This window comes from Heliangelus exortis, chromosome Z, assembly GCF_036169615.1.
Source record: "Heliangelus exortis chromosome Z, bHelExo1.hap1, whole genome shotgun sequence".
In the NCBI taxonomy this organism is placed as follows: Eukaryota; Metazoa; Chordata; class Aves; order Apodiformes; family Trochilidae; genus Heliangelus; species Heliangelus exortis.
In genome coordinates, this window is record NC_092454.1 from 25,790,914 (window position 1) to 25,814,595 (window position 23,682).

Here is a 23,682-nt window from a genome sequence, read left to right on the forward strand (position 1 = left end):
GTTCTCTTGGAGAGCTCACAAGTGCTGATAGCCACATTGGGGTTTGAGCTGTCTCGGTGTAGTCCTTAGCTCTGGTCATTCTGAGCTAAATTCTCACCACTGAGCTGCAAATGTCTCGTGTATAGTAGTTCCCTGTCCCCAGTGCAACTGCTGTTTCTTCTCCTTGCCTACAGCCAGTTTCAAGGCATCTTAAGGGAAAGCAAAGTATTTGAAGCAGAGAAGAAAACATAACAATGTCTTGATGGTATTCTACCAAATACTCTTGTTTCATTATAAGAGAATGCATGGCTTTGATGTTCTTTTCTCCTCAGTCAAGTGGTCTGCTACCTCCTCTTTGGCATTTTATTGGAAATTATGAAAAACAACTGAGATAAATTGATACTTTTTCACCAGAATGAAGTCATGGACATATCAGCATTGCTATACTTAAATTAGAAGTAGTCTCAGTTCCCACCTCATTAAAGTTTGCGAACTGATTTTCCATGGGTGGATTCTCATTTTAAATTCCTTGCAGAAAAGGCAAATCAATATATTGAAGTGGAATACAATGTAAGATAAAATGCTTTTCTTTTGGACACTAAGTGATGGCATATATGATTTCTTACAGATTTTTATGCTGGGGTAGCCGTAGGACATGACCAAACACATAGTAATTTAATACAAAAGTAATTTAATATCCTTTCTAAAGCTTCAATCCAGTCAACTGTTGTTTGTGGCATATAGCTTTAAAATTTACAGCAGGATTATTTGGACCTTTTTTAATGTTTAAGATTCTTGGCATGAATTCCAGTTGAAGTGAAGCAGAAAACCACTATAGACAGCAGGGATTCCAAATGGCTAATTGTTTTAAAAGGAAGAGCAGTAAGTGCATGTAGTGTATTTGTCCCAGGGCAAGGGGAAACGTGGTGAACCCTCCCTTCCCATGCTTAAAATAATCACACAAAAAATTACTCTTGTTTGTGCCTATTTATCTACCTTTACAGGGTTGTATCAAGCATTAGTGTTTTTACAGTGTTTCAAAACCAAGAAGTACTGTGTATTTACCATATATTACCTAACCCTTTAAAACATCACTTATATTGGAAAAAAGACAGCTGTTTTTTGTTTAAGTTAGATGGTCCTCTGTAGGAGGAAAGAACCAGTCATTGTTTGTATATTTTTTGTTAAGCTAAATTGTTTGCAGAATCACATTTTGAGAAATGAGGATGACACATTCTGCTCTGTAAGTATCTGGATTTCATTTTTTCCTTCTTTTCAAAATTGATTTTTACCTACAGAGCTGGGCCATTTGTTTCTCATAAACTGTTGGTCAGTAGTATTCTATCTTCATCCTCACCTCCTTGTAGTCTAAGTGGAATGCTGTACTATCTTTTTTTTTGGCTCTTGGGAGTATTATAGTTTAGGGCTTTCTTAACCTTTCTAAAATGCTTCTCCTCTCTCCTTCCCCCTGCCCCCAGGTTTGAATATATGAGACATCCAGATTTGTTCAGCAATAGCATGCACTTTTTCTGTTGCTCTTGTACTGATATGTTTCCCTTTGTTAATGGTGCAATATTAAATACGGCTTTCCCCCCCATATTTAATTCATGTTTTCCCGTTCTTTTGAGCCTTGCTTTCTCTGGCAGGGTTCCAGAGAAAAGGATGTTATTTCCCCAAAGGATTAATTGAATTATCTGTATAATTTAAAACCTGACGATCTCAAAGTCTGCTTCTTTGTATCACAATACTGGTCTTAGACTGAGTACCCTAGAGAATGCATCTGAAAGGCATGTCTGAAGTCTTACAGTCACCATGAAAGTAGATAGGGTTAATTTTTAATTCTTTTTTAAAGCCCTCTTTTCTTCCTACCCGTTCTTATCTTGGTTATTTTTAGTTCCTTTTTGAAGACCAATCATTTTACCTATAAAATGAATATGCTGTTTATTGTGGTAGTAATAATAATCTAAAAGTAATTACTTGGGCAGCTATCCAAAGGGCTTTGGTATTTTGAAAACCTTATCTGCTCTGAATCATGGAGCAAACTTGGCTATTATTGAAAATCCAGGCTGTGTAGTGTTCCAAAGTAATGTTCTGTCTAACATCTTCTGAACCAGTGCATAGCTATCAACAAAGCAAGAGAGATGACAGTAATTAAACCAAGTCCTTGTCTCTGCTCTGATACATAGCTAACAACAAAGGATGTGGGAAATAAATGTACTCATACTAACATAAATGCATCCATTTATGTGGCATGTCTTTAAAAGACGCTTTCAGAGTAGATTTTAGAATATTTTAGATTTTATTTTCAAAGAATTAGCTTTTCTGTAAACTCAGTGTTACCATTTTTTCTCTCTGATTTAAATTGTATTGTTTAATAACAGTGTACTTCTGTAGCTTTGAGGCTCTTAGGATGAGTTTTTAACTTTAGGGCATATGATCTAACATCTCTCCTTGGCAGCTGGTTCTCCTTAAAGGTTTGTTACTATCTCACATAAATTAAGAATTTATTTTGCATTGGATTCTGTGCAGGTTTTATCTGTGCCTTATGGTTTATATCATGCTTTCTTCACTACAGCAAGTTCACTTAGCAAAGATTTAAGAGAGCTACTCTCCCTTGATGACTCATCTCCTAACGAATAACAAAAGGGCTTGACACAGGAATAAATTTCTTTCAAGGACAGTGATTGGTCCTGATGGAGATGAAAACTGTGGATGAAATAAAAGAATGTCAAGCTCATTTCATAAAAACTATCCTGGTATAATCAGCATGGCTTTCAGGGGTCAGGGGTCTGTGCAAGTCAGGAGGAACCATAATTTGTGCAACCTATGTCTTTTTGGTCTTATTGACTGTGTCGTTTAAGAGCTACAATTATGCAATGTGATTAATCATCAAGGGAGTTTGGATTTATGATATATATTCAATGTAAACTTGTTCTTAATAGCTGGAGCTTTGTTTTTTGTGCTTTGAGTAAGTGCAGAAATAAATACCAAATTTAAAGGGTAGCTGTCAAATTGAAACAGTCCTTTTTTTTTTGTTTGAGTTGAGAGGAGCCTCAGGGACTGTACCAATTCTCTTGCCAGCTTTGTGATTTTTAAGGCCAGTTCTCTTTATGCTTTTTTGAGGTGTTTTTATTTACAGCAGACAATAGGAAAAAATATTCATGTATTATAAAATAGCTTCATAAAATACAAAAAATGTAAAAAACATATAATTAATTATTTTCCCCAATAATAATCTTGATAGATCTGGTGTTAATTTAAGGAATTTCCAGAATTCAGATTCTCAATTCTTCTGTCATAACATACTACAATCACTAGTTAGCTGAAAGTTCAGTTTCAAATGTACTGTGTTTAGGCACTGACAGACCAGCTCCTACACATACTCTGCAGCTGTCGAAGAGGCCATTCATCAGCTGTCTGCAGCAGCTCCAACAGATGCCTCTCCGTTAAGCCTGCTCAAAATAAAGCCCTGGTTGTGCTATTTTAAATCCCTCTTCTCAAGAAGTGTAACCCTCCCTTTAGAGACCAGTGAAGAATCCAGGCAGGACATCCAGAAGTCCTTAGGGTCACCACTGCTGCAAATGCTTGTTATGCCATCAGTGTCTGAGAAGTTAGCATCGCATGGTGCCCTACAGATGATGTGATAATTTCTGTTCCTGTCTAAATGCATCCTGGCCAGTCTGTCAGAAACTCCTGACTGAAGCTTAGGCTCACTTTCTTTCTGTAATGATCCTTGGGCTGTATTTCATCTATGCTCTTCTTCCTTGTAGACTGGCAGATAGCTTACAGTTCATGTTTCTGCTTTTCTTGGCTTTCTTTCCATCTTTCCAGGGCTCCAGTATCTGTGCTCAATTCCTTGTTTTCCGGTAGTGCCTGTTAGCTCTATACGCCTGGGATGCACGAATGTGTAGGCTTGCCAATCGTTCCCATTGATGTCCTCCAAGCCTTAGCTGTTTCTTCAGACATAGCTCAGCTGCTGTCAGCTGTGGCTGCTCTGCCCAATGCTCTGTGGCGTTTGAGAAGCGTGGCTGCTGACATGTAAGTGAGTGGCTGCCTGAGGTCAGATGCTGACTCTTCTGTTCTTTGGTTTAAGCAGCAGGACCCTGCCACTGACAGCATGGAAACTGGGAGCAAACTTTCCCTGCAGCATGGAACAAACCTTCAGTTGCATTTTCTGGATATTACTACAGCAGTTATTATTGATACTGTGACAAATTCATTGACGAATTTATTTTTAGAATAATTTTTAGAAATATATCTGGTATCTTACTCAGTACTGGGAAACATTTTAAATGTGGTGTTATTTTAATCCCAAAAACAGTCTTTGGATTATTATTTTTTTCAAGAAATAAATTTTGAATATATATGTGGGTTTCTCTGTCTATATTTGTAAATACCTTCAGGTAAGACCCTTCCTTCCTTCCTTCCTTCCTTCCTTCCTTCCTTCCTTCCTTCCTTCCTTCCTTCCTGCCTGCCTGCCTGCCTGCCTGCCTGCCTTCCTTGCCTTCCTTGCCTTCCTTCCTTTCCTTCCTTCATCACTGCCAAATGCAGATCTCTCTTGCTTTCTGAAGTTGTTATTTTTATAGTACCTCTCAGCACCTCGACAAGTATCTCGAAGAAGCTTGAGAGTATGTTTGAGGAGAGAGGCTGCTAAAGTTGCAAAGACCTAGGTGCTTTTTACTCCTCCTTTTGTACATATTATGGTGCCCAGCACTTTAACATAAGGACAGAAAGCTTGATTTAAATGTAGAATGAAATAGATACCTTAGGAACCCTATTAGATAAGCTATGAATTGATGCCAGCATGGCTGCTGCCACTCTTCGCATCCTCAAACTATTGGCAACTTTTTAAAGTGAATTTTTCTCACTTGTTTTAAAATTTGTCTCTTGTATTTTTAATCACAATTTGCACAAATCAGAATAGAAATTTTTCGTGTTCACTTGAGCTGTTACTTTTCCAGCCAGCCTCTCTTGGTAGCAAAAGAAAGACCAGTAAAGTATTCCCACTGCTTCTACTCCTTCATGCAAGCTTTCATAGCATACTGCTTCCACCACAAGGATCCTTGCATGGTACCAGGCAGACAGACTCTGTGAATGGGACTGCACATAAGACCAGATAGTACAAGTAGGGGGGCTTAATCTGGAAAGTAAAACCCTCTTCAGATCTTTATCTGTGGCATCAAGTGTGACATGAACTGTCATGATTTCAAACATACTTCCTACTTTGATGCAAACAAGCTCTGTTCCAGATGGTGGTCACTGACCTGATCTCTGGAGTTTCTTAACCAGGAAGATTTTTTGCCTGTGTGTTCACTTATTGTTTCTTGTGGCATTTTGCATAATAAAATTATATATTTTACATATACGAAATGCATATATTTTACATATAAACATATAAACCCATCTGCTTTAAATAAGCACTTTCCTATATAGCATAAATTTATTATATCAACATTTTTAAAATACTGTTATTTTTTGTTGTATTTGAGGTTTTGTTGTTGTTTTTCTAATGAACAATGTCTTTACTTATTTGCATTCTATTCCAATATAAAAATTTAAGTCCAGATTTTATTTACTTGCTTTTTACAGTCCTTTGCACGTATGCAGCATTTCTTAAAATAAGTTCTTCTAGACTCTTAATAGACTTATTTCAGACTACTCTGATGTGGTTATAACATCTGCCAGTCAAAAGCTCATTGGACTAAACTAATCCCTGTCTACAGCAGATTCCTGAGGCTTAGAAGTTAATGTCAGTAATAACTGTATTCTTTTCAGTGTAGTGTTAATATTTCTGCTTTCTGAAGGTAGCAAGAGGGTCAGCTATCTCATTCCACTGATACATTCCTTTGCGAGTGTCTTCGCAGTATCATTCAGCCTGCTCTATTATTCTGTTGCTTTTTTGCAATATATATATATATATATATATATATATATTTGAGGAAAATTAAAGTTGCAGGGACTGATTTTTCCATTATGTGTATTATCATGGTTACTGTGAAGATAGTGAGATGTTCTGAAAGATTTCAGTCATCTTCAGAGGACTGAAGCTCCTTGTACACTTTTTGTATCCCCATCAGTGAAGTCCTCAGGTCATCCAGTTTTGAGCACTTCTGTGGATCATTTCTTCCTTGAATTTTACACATACATGTACACATGTCCATGTAGTTATTTATTCTTGAATAATAGAATTTCTAGCTGTTGTGTTTACAGATTTTACTAAAAGCATTAAGAAAAAATTGTACACTTCCAACAGTTGTTGCCGTAGTTCATACTAAACTTTGGGACTTTTTGGGACATAATAAGGAAACAAAAAGTGTAAGAGAACTGCATCATAAAAATAGTACTGTAAACTCATCCATTTGGCATTTTAATTTTAAAACAAATAGAAAAAATTATTGCCTGGCCTGGGAGGGAGTTAAGGTTGCATATTTATAATCTTAAAATTAATAGTATAGTCTTAGGATTAAATTTTTTTAAAAGTAAATATGATACTGTGTGTCTCAATCATCATAAAATCTTCTACAATCATGAGTATGTATTTCATTCTCAGATAAGCCCTGAAGAATTACCTGTTTTGCAAGTAGTAAAACTGTGCTATAACATGTCAGTTATGGAATTGTTCCTACTCTTCTAATATTTGCTACTCTGAAGTTAAACACTGCTGCCAGTAATATGCCATTGCTTAGTTCTCACCACAGCATTGACATTGATTCTGTGAATAGTTTTAGTTTAATTGCCTAATTTCTGGTTCTGAATTTCCTCATTTCCATTGACACCATATTTTTTACAGGTGGTAATTTTCTGCAGATGCTTATGCTTACCATTTTTGTTTAAGTGCAAGGATTCAGATATTGTTAAAAATAATAAAAATTAAAAAAATAAGCAAACCATTTTTAAAAAGTAAGGGGCAGAGGAAGGAACACAGCTTCAAGGCAGTAGTGTAAAATGAATATTAAAACTACTCACTCCATTTAAGTTCAGGGTGTTCTTTGTGGCTTTTAGGTTCATTTTTTAAAAATCATTATTTATTTGTTGTCATTTGTGTATTTCCTGGTAGTAAAATGCCTTTGAATAAACAAAGTGGATTCAGGAAAAAACATCACAAACTCCCATCTGAGATTACATCAAGCTTACAGGAATGCTTACGGAATTCTGTCATTCTTTTTTTTTTCCAATCTGTTGCTTAGAGAAGCAGGCATGAAATATTATTTAATCAAAAGCAAATAGAAAAAAGAAAGGACAGGTGGAAGGTAAATTTCATCCGTTATATTTCACATCTAGTTCAAGGTTTTGTACAGTTTGTAGACATGAACTTTCAAATACTAGGTCTTCTGGTTCAAGCTACTATTCATGTAGTCGAGTATGTCTGACCTGCAGCCAAATTCTGTCAAAAGAGACCAGTGTGACCCTAACCTGTTCTTTCAGATAACAAAGTTACTTGTGTATTTCCTGTGACTGTGATTTTCGGTGCATCAAAAGCAGCAGTAAGAGCTATAAGCATTTTCAAGGAAAAAGAATCTGTGATTGGGGAAGAAGAGAAAAAAAATGATACTGCAGTATCACAGAATATACTGCCATGCTCTGAATGGGCTTAATTGTTAATAACTTGCCTGAGTCTTAAGCTGATGGAACAGCTGATGAAACAACAAAAAAGACATACAAGTATCTATCCTGTAAGAGTTGACTCCATTTAATTTATAGACAGGAGTTCAATGCAATTATGAATTAGAATATAGTTCATATGTACAAAATAGAAGTATAGCAAAAATAGGGCAAGGCATTTCCATCAGAAGTGTACTCGGATACAGACCTATGCTGACAACACTGTAGTGCCTTATCTACAAACTATATAGTTTTCTTGACCATTATGACTGTATATCATTCTCTATTACTTGTTCTTGAACAAGAGGTATACTGCGTTTCAGATTTTCTTACTTCTGTAGTTCTCCTACTCTGCCTTTGTAGATTTCAGTTAGAAAATGACACACACACTGTATTACAGCTCACATCTCCATCCACTGCTAAACTGCTCCCAAACCTCACATCAGTGAGCTGGTTTGCTACTGTGACTTTCAGGTCTTTAGACCATGAAATTAATTGCTTATCCTTTTAAGGTACCTGTGACTCATCTGTGAAGTGTGCTTCATATGCTAAGAGGCACTAGCACAGGCCATCCAGGTAAGAATGTCTGTATACAGTTACAGTCCCTATTGTAGTTTGGAATAAATGCAATATTCCTATATAGATCAGTTTTTTGAAAGAGTTTGTGGGAAATCTGTACTCAGAAATTGTTAGACTCCTTAGAAAAATTCCAGTTCTTGGAGAGAGCTTCCAAGATTGTCCCTCTAAATCTGTGCAAGACTGTAATCCTGCTTTGAATGAGCTTTTCCACCAATATCGTTCCAGTTCAGAAAAATGTCATGTTTCCTTGTGACTTTTCAGGGAGATACTAGTACAGTCCAATATTAGCCTCCATATAAAATCAAGCAGGAAATGTATTGGCAAGTTTGTGCTCTACTGCTCTCCATATAGCAATAAACTAATATGTAAATAGCCAAGGTGCTAATTTGGTAGCCTGAAATACCTAAAGTTAGATGGTTAAATATACTTTTAATGTATGAATCTAATAAAGTCCAAAAAAACAGTAGGTCAAGTCAGCTTCTCTTCTTTTCTTAATTTGTTGCTTCAAAAAGCAGCCTATCCCAATGTTTACCAGGAGACATGTTAATTATGATCTTCAGTATTTTTCAGGTATTCCTGAGTCCTCCCAAATCCATTTATTGTTTGTCCACATGAAGAATATTTTAACTTTTGAGCTATTAGATGGTTTAAAATTATACCATTTCATATCTGAGGTGGACGTCCTTATATTGATCCAAGTTTTATCATATTACAAAAGGGGGTGGTGGCAGCTGTAGTTAAATGCTTGCATTTATTTGTAATTTTTAAAGATTTCTGTAGAAACCTTAAAGATTGTTTTCCAGGTAACAGTCAAAGAAATAAAAATCACACAGTATACCTTTGCTTGGTGATGCAGAATCCTTTAACTGTATTTTTTTTAAGTCCATGTCAAGCATTTTGATCTCAGAGGTTTGCTGACCATGGTTAGCTCATTTAAATAATAAACACAGCAGTCTTGTTTTTTAATCATCTTCTGTATGTGTGGCATGTTAGCTGGTTACTGGCTTCTCATTGTGTGCCAACCTGACTTCAGTGTGCCTTGGATGCCTAAAGCTGTTTCCAGTGGTGGCAGCAGCCACAGAAGCAATTCCAGTTCTGGCTAGTGCCAATTCAAGTTTTTAAATGATCCTTCCAGATTACTTAGCTGAACTACAACCTCAACAATATTTCTATGCAAAGCACAGCAACCTTAGCCAAAGGGAAATCTATGATACGGTGGGGTTGCTAAAGCCAGAATTTTTTTGGAAAAAAAAAAAAAAGAAAACAATCCCATTTTGGGGGAAAAAATAGTTGCTGAGATTTAATGTTTATGTGGAAAAAAAATTGCCTGTTCTATTATCTAGAGTGCTGTAGTTAATTAACACGCTTGTGATGAAAGGAAGTGGAGTTACTCCTATATTATATGGAAGAAAAAGTGGAGTTACTCCTATATTATATGGAATAAAACAGTAAGGGCTTGTCTACACAGGGCTGGTTTGCAGTTGTGCTGTTAGCCCGTGAACTGCTGTATTTAAAGAGCTATAATTATACTGGTAGCATTACCTGAGTAAGACTTCTCTCTGAGGATAAATATGCCCTTTCCTGGTTTGAGGTGTACTGCTTTGGAAGCAATTTGAACTGAGCCAAAAAAAAAAAAAAAAAAAAAAAAAAAAAAAAAGGAAAAAAAAGCCCAGAGTTTTGGTTAGATATAAAATTAGTATACAGTATACAAGTATACCGTAATTTATACTCAGTAACTGTGGTGTTTAAAACTTGTTCCCCATCCTGTGTAGCTTGCCTGGCTAGACAACTCTTGAATATATCAGTTAGTAAGGTGCTTCTGTCACTGTTGGTTCTGCTTGTTAATACTGTGTTACTGGTTCCTTGTCTTCTCCCTGTTTCATTCCTGTGTATACTGTAGACCTTCTGCTTGGCCTAGAGGGCTTCTTTTGCAGAATTCACACATACAACAGTGGTATAAAAGCAGACCTAAGTGCAGCATTCTGACCTGTATCCCCTTTATTACAGGATGGATAATATTTGTATTAATGTTAAATATGAGATTCCTGGCCTGGTGTTCAGGCCATGTTCAAGTGTGGGTCTACTGTGCTCTCAGCCATGGCTTCCATGAGGACTCATGGGCTGTTCCAAGTCCAGCCTGAGGTGAGACTGGAAGTGGGTTCTGCTTATCCCAGACTTCCAAACAAGGTAGAAGACCAACTAAATAGCTGTGCTTTTCAATTCTTCTGTAGCACTTAGGGTTTTTTGAATACTCTCTTAAACAATGAAGAGATGTATGGTTAAGATGCAGGTGAATATTCATGGTGTTTTAACACTGCCTGTGACAGCTGTTGGTTTGGCTCTGAATAAATTCTGTCCCATTCTGTTTCACAGAGCAGATGCTGTGCATCAGAGTCATTACAGCTGGGAGGGACTTCAGGATATCTCTGAAACAATTTATTGCTTACAGCATAGTCAACACTGAAGGCAGACCAGGCAGCTTTATTCAGTTAGGTCTGTAAACCTCTAAGGAGAACATCTCTTGGCAACCCCATCTGCTGTTTGGCTGACCTCTGTTTCAACCTATTTCCGTTATCTCTTGTCCTCGTAGAGGACACCCCAGTAGAGACCATGGCTCTATCTTCATGATAACCTCTTCATAGGCACTGGCAGGCAGTGTGAGGTTCTCCAAAGCTGCATCATGTTGAGTCTGAACAAGCTGAGTTCTCACAGCCTTTTGTCGTGTGCTTCAGTCCCCTAACTATCCATCTTTTTGGCTCTTGGCTAGACTTGCTGAAGTTCATTAACATTTTTTCAGGTACTGTGACTCTTCTTCATACTGGCTTTTCACCAGGACACCCAGACTCTTTCCAGCAAAGCTGTTGCACAGTCAGTGTTTTCAGCATGCCTCATAAAGAGTTTTTATTTCATCTCATCTTCCAGACATTGCTTTTTGTCCTTGTTGAATATAATGAAGTTGCTGCTGGCCTGCTCCTCTAGCCTATTTCTGTGGCTCTCAATGGCAACCTTGCCGTTGAATGATTCATTGAAGTGAAGGGTGACACAGATCTTTAATAATGATAACAAAGTTTAATCAAAATGGGAACAAAGCATACTATAATCTATGTGTGATACCTTCTTCATAAAAATATACCCATTTTCAGGCACAGTGCTAGAATGAACCAAGCAGATGGGGATGGTAAATTGGAGGGAAGTGAATATACCTCTGGTAATGTCCATAGACATGCTAACTTGGAAAGAAAGATGTTGGGGGGGGGAGGGGTGTCAAAACCCTTGCAGAAATCCAGACAGATAACATCCATATCTCTTCCCTTGTACCCTGAAGATAGTCATTCCATCACAGAAGGCCACCAGATTGGTCAGGCAGGACATGCCCTTTGTGAAATTTTGCTGCCTGTCTCAAATCACCCACCTGTCTTCCACATGCCTAAGCACAGATGCTGGGAGAATTTGTTTCACAATCTTGCCTTGCATAGAGGTGAGACTGGACAGGTCAGTAGATCCCGGGGTCCTCTTTTCTACCCTTTTTAAAAATGGGTGCATTTTCCATTTTCTTTTTTCCAGTCACGAGGGACTTCACTTGATGCCTATGACTTTTCAAATATCATGAAGAATGGCTTAGCAGCTACATCAGTCCATTCTCTCAAGACTCTAGGATGCATCTCATCAGGTCTGATGGACTTAGATTTATGCAGGTTCCTCAGGTGGTCACAAACCTGATCTTGCAGTGGGAAGGAATTTGTGCCCCTAGTAGCTTCCAGAGAAATGTCCCATGTTTCTACTAAATAGTAAACTTTACAGTCAGAAATACGTGGCTTAGTTACAAAGTACTGTGACGTGTTTTCAGGATATTTGCCTGGAGTCAAAGATTTGATAAACTTTTATAGATAATGCTAAATACTTCTGGGAATACTTCTACTAAAGAGGAAACACTAGTGCCAATGAGAACTACGATTCTGTTTTTTAAATAAATGCATTTAAGAATAATCTTTCTTATGTGTGTATCCTGGGTGTTTATAAAGATTTCTGAAAAGTAATTCTGAAAAAATAAGGAGTGCTAGAAGGACCAAAAGTAGCAGTTGTCTTCAGTGAGTGGCTGAGTTAAATCCAAGTTATGGATATATATTCAAGTGGTGGAAAAGTGTTTAGGAGGCTTTTGTTGTTGCAGTTACTTCTTTTGGAAGAGTTTTTTAAAATCTTGTATTATATGGATCTTCTTGGATAAGGCCTCTTTCCTCCATTGGTATGATCTGCTATCCTTCTGTAATTTTTCCATGTCTTATTTGCCCCTTTGTGTAACACATTCTATGAAATCCACAGGACCTGAATTCTTTTGCACAGGTAACAAGTTAGTGATGTTTGTAGGGATCAGTTTTGTGTAGGATCCAGAAATGTGTTGTAGGATTTTCCTTGTGATATCCTGTAATAAATCTTTTTATTTACTGATTAGGTTTCAGTAAGACTTGATTTCATTGTAAGCTCTTATTTTGACACCTTAGTATAATATTACTTGGTTGTTACAGAATACTGTCTTAGTTAATTAGCTTTGAACTGGCTTCCTTATCTCTGTTTTAGTTTGCCCACTATTAGAAATAAGACTGTAGAAGTGAGCAGGTTGATGTCCTACTGCTAAGCACTGTATAAATTGTAACTATTGCGCAGTTGGCTATTGTTACCAACTTCTTGGTAAATAAGGAAGAATATTTTATTGAAATGGGAAGGGGATCTTCTGGTCTGAGGATTTTCCAGAGCAGCAGAAAACTGCTTTTACTGGAATCGCTCTCATAAATTTGTTGTTCTTAAGTAACTGCTCTAGACTGTTCCTGGTAGTGTGCCTATTTTCTAGATACTATTTTTACAGAATCACAAAAAGAAAGTGAGGGGTTGGAAGGGACCTCAAAAGAATGATTCCAACCCTCCCTGCCAGAGCAGGGTCACCCACAGCAGGTCACATAGGAACGTGTCCAGGGGGCGTTTGAATGTCTCCACAGGGAAGGAGACTCCACAACCTCCCTGGGCAGCCTGTGCCAGTGCTCTGTCACCCTCACAGTAAAAAATTTCTCCTTGTGTTCACATGGAACTCCTGTGCTCAAGCGTGTATCTGTTGCCTCTTGTGCGTAATTGAAAAGATCCTGGCAGCATCCTCCTGGCACTCAACCTTTTATGTATTTATAAACATTCGTGAGGTTGCCCCTCATTTTCCTCTTCTCCACGCTGAAAAGCCCCAGCTCCTTCAGCCTTTCCTCATAGGGGAGATGTTCCACTTCCTTCATCATCCTGGAGGCTCTGTGCTGGACTCTCTCAAGTAGTTCCTGTTCCTTCTTGAAATGAGGGGCCCAGAACAAGGCCTCTGATTTGGAAGTTGCAATGGCTAGAAATTATGTTCAAAAAGAACTACATGAAATGTCTTTTGCAGAATAAATTTGGTTTGGTCAACTGAATTTAAGTACCATTTCAGGTTTAATTTGGTAAACATTTTGCCTCAGTAAATAAATAAATGCCCAGCTTTTCTGACTTTACTTTCAGGGTTTCTTTAGTAGATCACCGAGGTATTCATTAGCACATCTGGAACAACTCAATTTAACAGGTTAACTGATGTCAGAGATTGGATACATTATCCAATTAAAATCTGTTTTTTAAATTACAAGAAAAAATATTGAAGTCAAACCTCACTGAAAAGAATGTCTACCTGAATGCCATTTGAAATTGGGTGATTGGATGCTTTATCATATTGCAGTTCTGGCCATTAACATTATATCAGATTAGGGACTAATTTTGAAGCTACAGTAGTCACTTGGAGTTTGCCACAGTAATTGAAGAATCAGATATGGTATTTGTTGATGTGAAGGTGAACATGGTAGAATGATGAAGCCTCACTATTGCTCTTCATGCCTGGATGTCTTTTTAAATTTTGTCAGTTTTACCGGCCAGGGTAAGCTTTTTCTGTGTAATTTATGTGGCAGAAGAAAGGAGAGTGCTTTTTTTCCTGAAGAATGATCAGTGCTGAAAATTATGTGTGGCTACTGGTTACAGTGAAAAGAAAATATCAACACAACTATACTTTATTAAGCCACTTAAAATTAATGAAGAATTTGCCTCTTTATATTTCAAATTTGAACAGGCTTTACAAAAGATAGTGCCAATGAGTTGTTCATTATAGAGTAGACCACATGTCAGTGCAAATAGAGTTGACATGTAGTATAGTCCTGTGTAGCTTGGACATTTTAAGATATGCTAACTAGGTTAAATAATCTCAAAGCAAATTTAGAACAGAACATAAACTAAAACCATACTGATTACTGATTAAATTTCACTTCTAAATCACAGCTATTCATGCCATTCCTTTCAGAGTTACTGACAAGCTGGCAAGGATAGGCTGTAATACACAGTTTAAAGTCTCACAGCTGTCAAGAAAATTTGCCTGAATTTGAGCAGGATTTCCTTTTGGAAATCAGACTAACAAGCTGCAGAAGTGGTTAAATAATGTTTCATAATGGACTTGGCTGCACACAAAGAATGTAACAGATAAGAGGTCATATCCTGTAAACGAAGCTCTCATTTCTCACTTGCCAGTAGTTAACAGCGAATTGTAACCAGATACAGCATGCTATGTGGTTGAATATGGAATTTTAAGAGAAGAGAGAAGATGGCATGAAGACTTTCAGTCTCTTACGATAAGAAAAATAGTGCTGGCCTTGATTGTGCCACGTATTTTGAACATTCTTGTGGGCAGGTCGTCTTTTTGCTTCTTAAAGAAAGTAAGGTTGGATATAAGCAAATATTAGCATGACCTGGAAAACACTGATGGAAGACACTCTAACAGTCCAGGGTATTTCTGTGTTTCTAAGATAAGGAAGATCTCATCTTCAACAACAGTGCTGCAGTGTTGTCAAAATAAAGTGAATTTACACTGTGCAAAACTGTTGCATTTTTCTCAACCTGCTGTATAACAAAATCCCTCCGTCATGGATGGAACTGCTAGGTGAATATGCATGCACTGATTGACCAACTCACTCCTCAGACCATCCCCTTTAGGACTTTTAGTGACTGGAAAGAAACAGGAGGTAAGAGTCTGCTGAAATGCAGACATCCCTATCACTGAACAACAATACCTTTTTCACTGTTGATGAGATTGTTATCATAGGCTCTTGGAGACTGATGTGTTCTTTAGTAAAAAAGTTCAGCCTGCTTTACTCTCAGCTTACATTTAAATGCCCCTAGGAAGAGTGGCAACTGGAACCAGACTGTGTGAATTGTTCTTGTGTTAGTCCAGTTTCTGATGCTGGGAGGCAATCACCAAATCTAGGTGTATGTACTGAAAATCTCTTTGGAGTTTTGTTCAATTTATTGGACATGTGCAGAAGGTCTGTGTTGAGCATGGGTACATACCAGCGCTTTGGCAGTGTATAGTTTGTGTATAGTGTATGGCTTTTTGGGAGTGAAGATTTTTTTTTTTGCTGTGGCAACATTGCTCTGATGGGTATTCCTCTCTGCCAAAGTATTCACAGCAAAAACTGTGCTCCTGAATACTACAGGAAACTTCAAAGTGATTTATTTGGCTTTCTTAAGGGAAAGAGCATGAATCTTGGTTACACTTTAATTCTATTCAGATATGTGCTCAGATGTATCATCATTTGTCTTCTGACATCACGGTGCACAGGTGTCACCAGTACCCCCTTGCTCTCAAGCCCTGGTAATGTGGTTAGCATAACTAACTCCATGTTATAACACACACAGCCACACTCTGCAACCAAGAGGGTCACATATTCGTTCCCTTTTTCTTGCTATCAGGCCCTGAGTGTCCTGTGCACCAAGCAGATAAACCAAACATATTTCTTCTTCCCCTCCCTGGGCACCAGGTCAATAACTCCCTTCCTTTGCAGCTTTGTGGGTCCCAGGCACTTGGCCAAGACAGTGGTGGTGATGACCCCATCACAGATCAGGGCAGCCCTATGACATCCACAGCACCCTCCATAAACTCAGGCAGTGACAAGCCCAAACTGGGGAACTTGGACCAGAGCTGCTGATGGTCAGTGAGAAACAGGACCCTCTGGTAGGCAGGGACATCCCCACTATCCTCTGCTTCCTCCATGGACTAAGAGACTTGTATTCCTTTATCTGATTTTTGAGACTAAATTATGGCTGTTACTGATACACCAAATCAGCTATAAAGATCTGGCCCAACCTGCAGGGGGTCCAGGTGATTAGAAATTACAAGTTCAGTTGTATTATAAATTCTGTATTACTTAGGTGACTAAAAATTCTCAGCTATGTCATATTATGCATTCTGTATTATGCTACTTAGAGGCTGTACTACACTGATTCTGCTTGTAGAGATCTTGTGCCATTCTAATCGCGATTTAGCGCCATCATCATTCTGCCAAGGGTCCCTAAAAGAACCTGTCTTATCTCCTTAGAGCTGGCTGAGAGCAGATGTAATATTTCATACAAAAAATGCATTTGAATCATTAACTATAATAATCCTCATGAAAAAGCATCTGTAATCATGAGTTATCACATGAGACCATTTCTGTGCTAGCTTTGTTTTTCCTTGAGTTTACAGATTGTTGTTAAAGACAAGTATTTCCTTCTTTTGAAACAGACTTCATTTTGTTTCTGATTGAAAAACCTTCATTGCCAAGAGAGGGTTCTGCCAGCATGTCTGGTCCAATCTTTCTCCACATATTGAATGTTTCTCCGTAACAGTTGGTAGCATATTGTCTCCTTTGGGTCTTTTTGAGACATTGTGTGTTGCTTTATTTTGGAAGAGATGTTCAGAGAGAAATGAGTAGGTAAGTAAGTAAATAAATGTAAGCAAAGAAATTCATTCATCTGGTATCTCATGCTGCTGGCCATTGCCTAAAGGATGCCAATGTTTAGTGTTAGTAAATCATTGCTGCTGTCAGAGTGGAAACTCTTCATGGCACAGTGCTCACGTGATGTTTAAAATTCTGCTGATGTGCTGCTGCACACATGGATAAAATTTGACTGTTTTTCTGTTAGACAAACATACAAGACCTAGAGAACTTAGAGTAGAGATTTAGTTTTCAGTTAACCCACTTTGGGCTGAATTTTCACTGGGGTATAAACTGTAGGGATTCACTGTAGCCATTACATAGTTTAGCTATCTGTAATCTCACATTTCAGCTGCAATCTTTTCTTCCAGCAGTCTTTTTAAAATTACTAATCTCATCAGGTCAAGATATAACCAGAGAACAAGCCAAATGTTCCTGTTAGAAGGATTAGTAGTCCTGGGGGCCTGGTTCATTAACTGGGAGTGAAGGGTATCCACTCTTACTCACTGGTCTTCATACCTGTGTTTGTGCTGCAGAGTTGCTCTTGAGAGAGTCCGCTACCTCTTCAGATTCTCCCCTGCAGCCCTGGTTTCTTTGGCAGTGGAAAGCCAACAGGTAGCTTACCAGTGAACACTTCCCTTCTGTAGGCACAAACCTCCCTCCCCTGTAATGTTTACTGGGCACTTTTCTCTGATAGGGTAGTTAAGACTGCAGCTGCATGGAAATACCTCTGCTGCTCATCTCTCCTCTCTTCACTCCCACAAGGTATTTTCTGCACTCAGTTGCAGTTTGTTTAAAACTAAGCTATCCTTTCTTCCTTCACATCCTGCATTTTTGGCTCATTTTATGTATGAAACTCATATGATGATGTGATTCCAGCTTCAAGGATTTTAAACTCCTCAGAAATCCTAATCTTGTACTCCATAATCTGCTGCCTGAGATTAACTGTTCTGTGTTGTATATATAACCGCTATTATTCTCCCAAAGGAAAATCCTCCTTTCAAGCTTTTTTCTACCTTCCTCCACAGCTTTTTTCTATTCCCCTAGTGTTTACTACTAAAATTTTATGCTGTTTAGCTACCTAAATCACAAAGATACCTAGATAAAACCTCTGTGTATGCCTGAAGTGGTCTCCTTGTTGACTTATGACTGATCTCATTACCTTCCTCTTCTGCTGTGTTGTGTTGAACTTGGGGCTTCCAGTCTTCAGCTTCCAGTCCTCAGTTTCCTAAAGAACTTCCCTCCATCTGTTTTCCTCTCCTTTTCCTTTTCCTCTTTTTGCTCTTCCACATTTTATTTCTTTTCAGCCATTATACCCCAAGAGTTTGTTGATGCTAGTGAAAACAAGTGAATTTCCACTGAGGGGAACTGAGGTAAAAGTAACTGTTCCTGCCCACTAAAGCAGCAGCCAAACAAGCTGGCACACAAACCAAGTGGTTTGGCATGAGTGAGGAGCTGGAATGCTGCGGGCAGCAAGCAGGAGCAGGGCTGGTGCTTTCCTGTTTGTAGAGGGGAGTTTCTTTTTTACTAGTGGCTGCTCTGCTTCTGGAGGGTTCTCTCTCCTGCCTGCAGGGCACCTTGTCCTATCTGATCTGAACAAATAGGCTGCACACACTGGTCTCGAAACAGCTTGTGGGGGTGGAACCTAGCAATTCCATGTTGAAATGGAACATGTTAGGAAAGAAAATCAATCGGGAGCTGTAAAATTTAAACTGATAAACAAGAAGATAGTTTCTTAAGACTCATCTAAGAGATAAGACAGTCAGACCAGAAATCCAGCTACCCCACAGTCTGGTTTCAGATGATGGCTGAGAAAAAATGTGTTAAGAAGTAAGACACTGAGGTGCTGCTGTGCCCCACCAGCTGTGTTCACCAGACAGCTTTCAGAAAATGCAGTTGCTTTGGGGTAGGACGTTCTGCTAAATGATTTTTGTAAGATTTTTTGTTGCATAATGGAAATGTTCTTTGAATCCATGCAAACTGAAAGTATCAACAGCGTATCTAGAGTGTGATCCCATAGCCTGGTGGCACACTGTGTGAAGCTACCTTTTTGTTTGTATTGAGCTTGTCTGATCATTTCCAGTGTGTCACACTTTCGGTGGGGGGGGGAGGGTATTATGAGACAATAGTAATTATTTTTTTTTCCTTAATGGTCAAGATTTCCTTATGTAGTCTAATTACTTTTCTCGTTGCAGCCTTGGATTGTTCTTGCCACTCATCTTTGTTTTATTTTAGCTCATTAATGCCTTTGCATACCTGAGTAAATTATCATTTAATATCCTGACCCTCAGATTAACATGTTGTTTCTTGTGTTTGTTCAACCACTTCCCAAGAAACATTTTAGGGGCCTATTTTCTTAATATTTCCTGCTTATTTTACTTTATTTTCCAAACTTAAGATGTAAGATTGTCCAGGTGAAGCATAGGAAGGTGACATAATTCTGTAAATACTTACTTAGTAAAATATTTGGAAGTAAGGTTAATGCCACTGTTGACTGGAGGAAATGTGTTCATGAGCCAGGGTTTTTCCAAGTGTTTAGTGCACGTGCAAACAAATCTGTTTTGCATGTATGGAAGTACTGAAGTAATTCTTGGGAAATTTTTGAGACAACAATAAGGGAAACTGGTGGGGAGATCTCTCTGCAACAGTAATTGTACTCATACAACGGTGTAAGAGGGAATAATTTTGTGACACCAGGGAGAAACTGACTCTAAGATGGGGCTATTTTAAGCAGGAAAAGTATTTTTGCAGTAGTAGTTTTGGGTAAAAAAATAATGCCTTTGATTTTGGCTTAAATTTAGACTAGCATTTATATCTCTGTGATACAACAGAGTATAACTGAGCTGAAAAAAAAAGTACAGAAGCTATCAGGGTCATACTTTTCAGTAACTGTGGTAGGTAAGACTGTAGGGATCACACCTGATGCTGAAAAATGCAAGTGTGAAATTTACTTAGTTACTAATTTGTTATTTCACACCTGAGTAAGCTGTGTGATCTGCTTTTAATATATATGCGTGTGGTGAATACACGTACCTCTGCATAGCGTATGTGAACCTCTTGGGGGAAGTCAAAAGCATTTTTAAAAGAGGTTATTTTGATCTGTCAATGATGCTCTCAGGAAGAGTTTTTATGGCTGGGACTGTCCATCTGCTTTGCCAGATTTCTGAGGCTGCTGTTGCCTGTAAGAGGTCTGGCTCAGCCTCCTGGCTTGCATTGTTATGCAGTGGTGCAGTCAGACTCTGGGCGTTATTCAGAAGCTTGGATGGCTCAGGAAGAGGTTTGCATTTCAGAGGTACTTGGAGGGGTCGGTCGGTGAGGGGGAAGAACTGCTTCAGTTGCATGTCTAACTCTTCCTGGCTGTGTGAGTCAGTCCATGCCTCCTGCCCTCCGTCACAGTCTGGAAAAGGACACAGCTTAAGTTTTTGTTATAACAAGAAATGCTTTTGTGTTTCATTATAAGTTGCTAATGGTGAGCAGGCAAGGTTGTTTTTACAACAGCTGAGCCAAACACCAGTAATCATCTACTATAATCCACCTTACCTGGTTTATCCAGTGGCAAATAAAACTTCAGCATGAGAGTTGTTAAATGCCAAGTTTTATGAACACCAAAACACACTTTTTTTGCAGTTAGGATGGTGATAACTGACATCCACACAGCCTTGCTTTTTCAAACATATATCTATTTAAAACTATTTTCCCATCTGAAATGCGGAAAACAGTGTGATATCATGGAAGTATGGAGTCAATACAACTTAGTGGGTTTTAAAAAATTAAAAGCTAAAGTAATACTTGATAACTTCTTACATCTAAATCAGTGACCTGTGATCAGACTGTTCTGCTGGAAACTTCTCCCTCAAGCCATATTGCCTGTTGGCCCATAAAACCTCATCTCTCTCTTTGCTTAAGTATTATGTGCTCTCATGCTCTCTGTGTCTGTTGGTTTCTTTTTTTATAAAAAAAAAATAATTGTATGAAAACAGTATTTTATACTGACAGTGTTTTCCCTAAAGGATTACTGTATTTGAAAAAGAACTAGCACAGCTGTTGGCTTTTGTTTATGCACTTGTAATTATTACACACTTACAAGTTGACCATGTCTCTGATAAGTGCTGAAAATGTTTTTAAAAAACTTTTGGTGGAATGAATATGATCTTGAACAGGGATTAGGCAGATGTGGCTCCAGAACAGAGACCTGATTTACTGTGTCTGCCTCTGTGATGGGTGTCAGGTTGGAAGCTGCCAAAAAATGTACCTACACACCAGTGAAATAGAAAAGCCTTTGTATTTTGTTAGGGATTTTATCTTTGCATTTTTCAGTCTCTATCAAACATCTAGCCCCATATGTGTAACCCAAAACTTGAAATGTAAAAGGCACATGGTGGTTTTGTTCTGTATCTTGCAGAAATATTTCTGCTTTTTGAGATTGACTGGAGGTTTTGTTAGTGATAAATGAAGCAGAATTTAATATATTAGCTAGCTTATTCATTCATATAGTAGCAGGAAAAAAATCAGAAAAAACCCTTTTCTTTAACAGTATAGTTAAGCTGTTGTTACCTGAGGGGGCAAAAGGAGAAAAGGTTACAGCACTGTAGGTCTTATAACTCTAATGGTGTTTCAGACTCCAAGCAATACGTAGTGCTGAAGCTCTTCCAAACAGTTTTTATTGTATGAAGTGACTAGGAAAATAGAGACGGTATGGTAAAGCTTTCTGTCTAATGCTTGATCTGCTGATAGTGCTGCACCTCAAAGGCTGAGAGAGAGAGTTAACTTGAAGATGGATTTCTGAGGTAGACCACTTTGGTTATCTTCTTTTGTTTTGATTCGTGACAAATACTGAAGGAGTGAATTCCAAGCAGAGAACGTGTAGGCTGCAGTCAGAAGACAAATGGTTTTTCTGAGAGAGTTTTCTCAGTATATGAATGCCTGGGGATATAAGGAATGTATTAACTTAAAAAACAAGCAAAGAAACACACACTCCCCCCACCCAGAAAAAAAAAACCACCAAGAAACCTGAAAAAAGCACAAAACACCACCCAGTCCCAAGCTTTTAAAATCTTGTAGAGCTGTAAATTTAACATGCACATGGATTCACTGGAAAATCCTATACTCTAAAGAAAGCAGGACTTTAAAACTCAGTTTAAATATATTTTGTCCATATATGGGCTTAGGTTGTCAAACAAATTTGTTGAAATAATAGTGTGAAAGATCCAATATGTACAAAACCTGATTTAATGAAGAACATGAAAACTTGAAGTAATTTTATCTTGTCAATCCAATTGATATTGTCTCTGTGGCAAACATTTCTTTGTACTTACAAAACATACCTGCAACATAAATCTTCCTAAAATGTTTGTATTGAAAGGGTAGGTATCTGCTAGTATATCTGAATGATTTACGTGACAATGCCAAAACCAACTTGAAGTTGGATAAATGTTTTGCTCAGGTTGTTTCATGTCAGTGTTAAAACTGTGGGATAACGTGCTCACAAGGCTTGTGGAAGACCACAGAAGTCATACAAGAGAACTGCCTTGGGTCATCCCCAGGTGTTGCTCATATCTTAGGTACAAATGCTTGAGCTAAAACAGTGACTTGGGCTTTATCTGCTGCCTTGACAGTTGCAATTGTTGGTGCTATGTCCAAGTGTTGCATCCAGAACATGCACTCAGTGAGGCACTAGAAGGGCAGTTGTTTTCTGGGGTGTGAGCTAATTCAGCTGCTCTGTGCAGGTTAGCAAGGGGATTGCTCTGTCAGAGTAACCCAAGTGGTAACACATGGCAGTAGCCTCTAGATCTGGAAGGGAACATCCCTCCATCTCCTGGGAAGTGTGCTTGGGAGGTGCAAAATCTGCCTGATGTAGCATGCTTCAAATTAGCATTGTAGGTGAGGGTTTCAAAATGGATCTGGCAAAACCAGTGTTGGGGAGTTACCGTATCAAATTTGTCACAGAGGCAGGTAATTGCTAGGTGGGGTTACACAGCCTGTGTTATGCAGGAGGTCAGATTAGATCATCACTGTTTCTTCTGGTTTTAAATTCTGTGACTCTAATGCAACCAGTTCCATGCAATCACTGTCCATACTTGTTTATCACCGACACACCCGAATCAGCTTGCGTGCTTGTGTGGCTCATACTGTAATAGAGCTGCCTGTTTTCCAGGGCATGAAGACCTTTCCCATAGGTCAGTGTGGTAAGCAAAACGAACCTTTAAAAATTATGTATTTGTGCAACATGGATTTAATTCAAGGGGAGACTGGGGAATTGAAAATGCCAGAAATTCAGGTATTCTTGGCTAACTTAAGGTAAATCAGTAGAATCTGTTTTAAACTGGGGCAGCACTTCATGCAGATTTAGAAATGGGAATAATAAAAACACTCCATGAAGAATTGTGTGTTATGTAGAATTATGTTATTACTATGTATTGTGTGTGTTGTTATTATGTATTACATATTTTATAATATATATGTTGTGTATTATTACATTCTTAATGTAGAATTAAGGACAACATAGATGGGTCAGTTTGCACTAAACTGCTCCTGCTTTAAAGCCTTTTATATGATGCTGGCTCTGTTCAAGTGAATACTTAGTCTGTTTCTGTCATTGGAATTTCAGTCAATATTGGTCAAAACTTTACTGCAATTTGATTTATTTGGTATTGTTGTAAACTTTTTTTTTTTTTTCCTAGCAGTTTAGATATGTGTAAAGAGCTCTATACTTGTTCTGGTAAATCTT

The 23,682-nt window shown here is 38.2% G+C and overlaps 1 protein-coding gene across 5 annotated transcripts in view; it reads left to right on the forward strand.

The window, feature by feature from the left end:
• The window catches only part of MCC (MCC regulator of WNT signaling pathway), a 185,795-nt gene that overhangs the window by 63,472 nt on the left and 98,641 nt on the right, over positions 1–23,682 (forward strand). Inside the window, exon 1 of one of the 5 annotated variants that reach the window (XM_071731181.1) lies at positions 869–1,222. The exons of the other annotated variants lie outside the window; for them this stretch is intronic. Coding sequence (XP_071587282.1) covers positions 1,115–1,222 — 108 coding nt within the window. The 5' untranslated portion in view covers positions 869–1,114. Of the gene's footprint in view, positions 1–868; positions 1,223–23,682 lie in introns of those variants that run through there. 5 annotated transcript variants of the gene reach the window in all.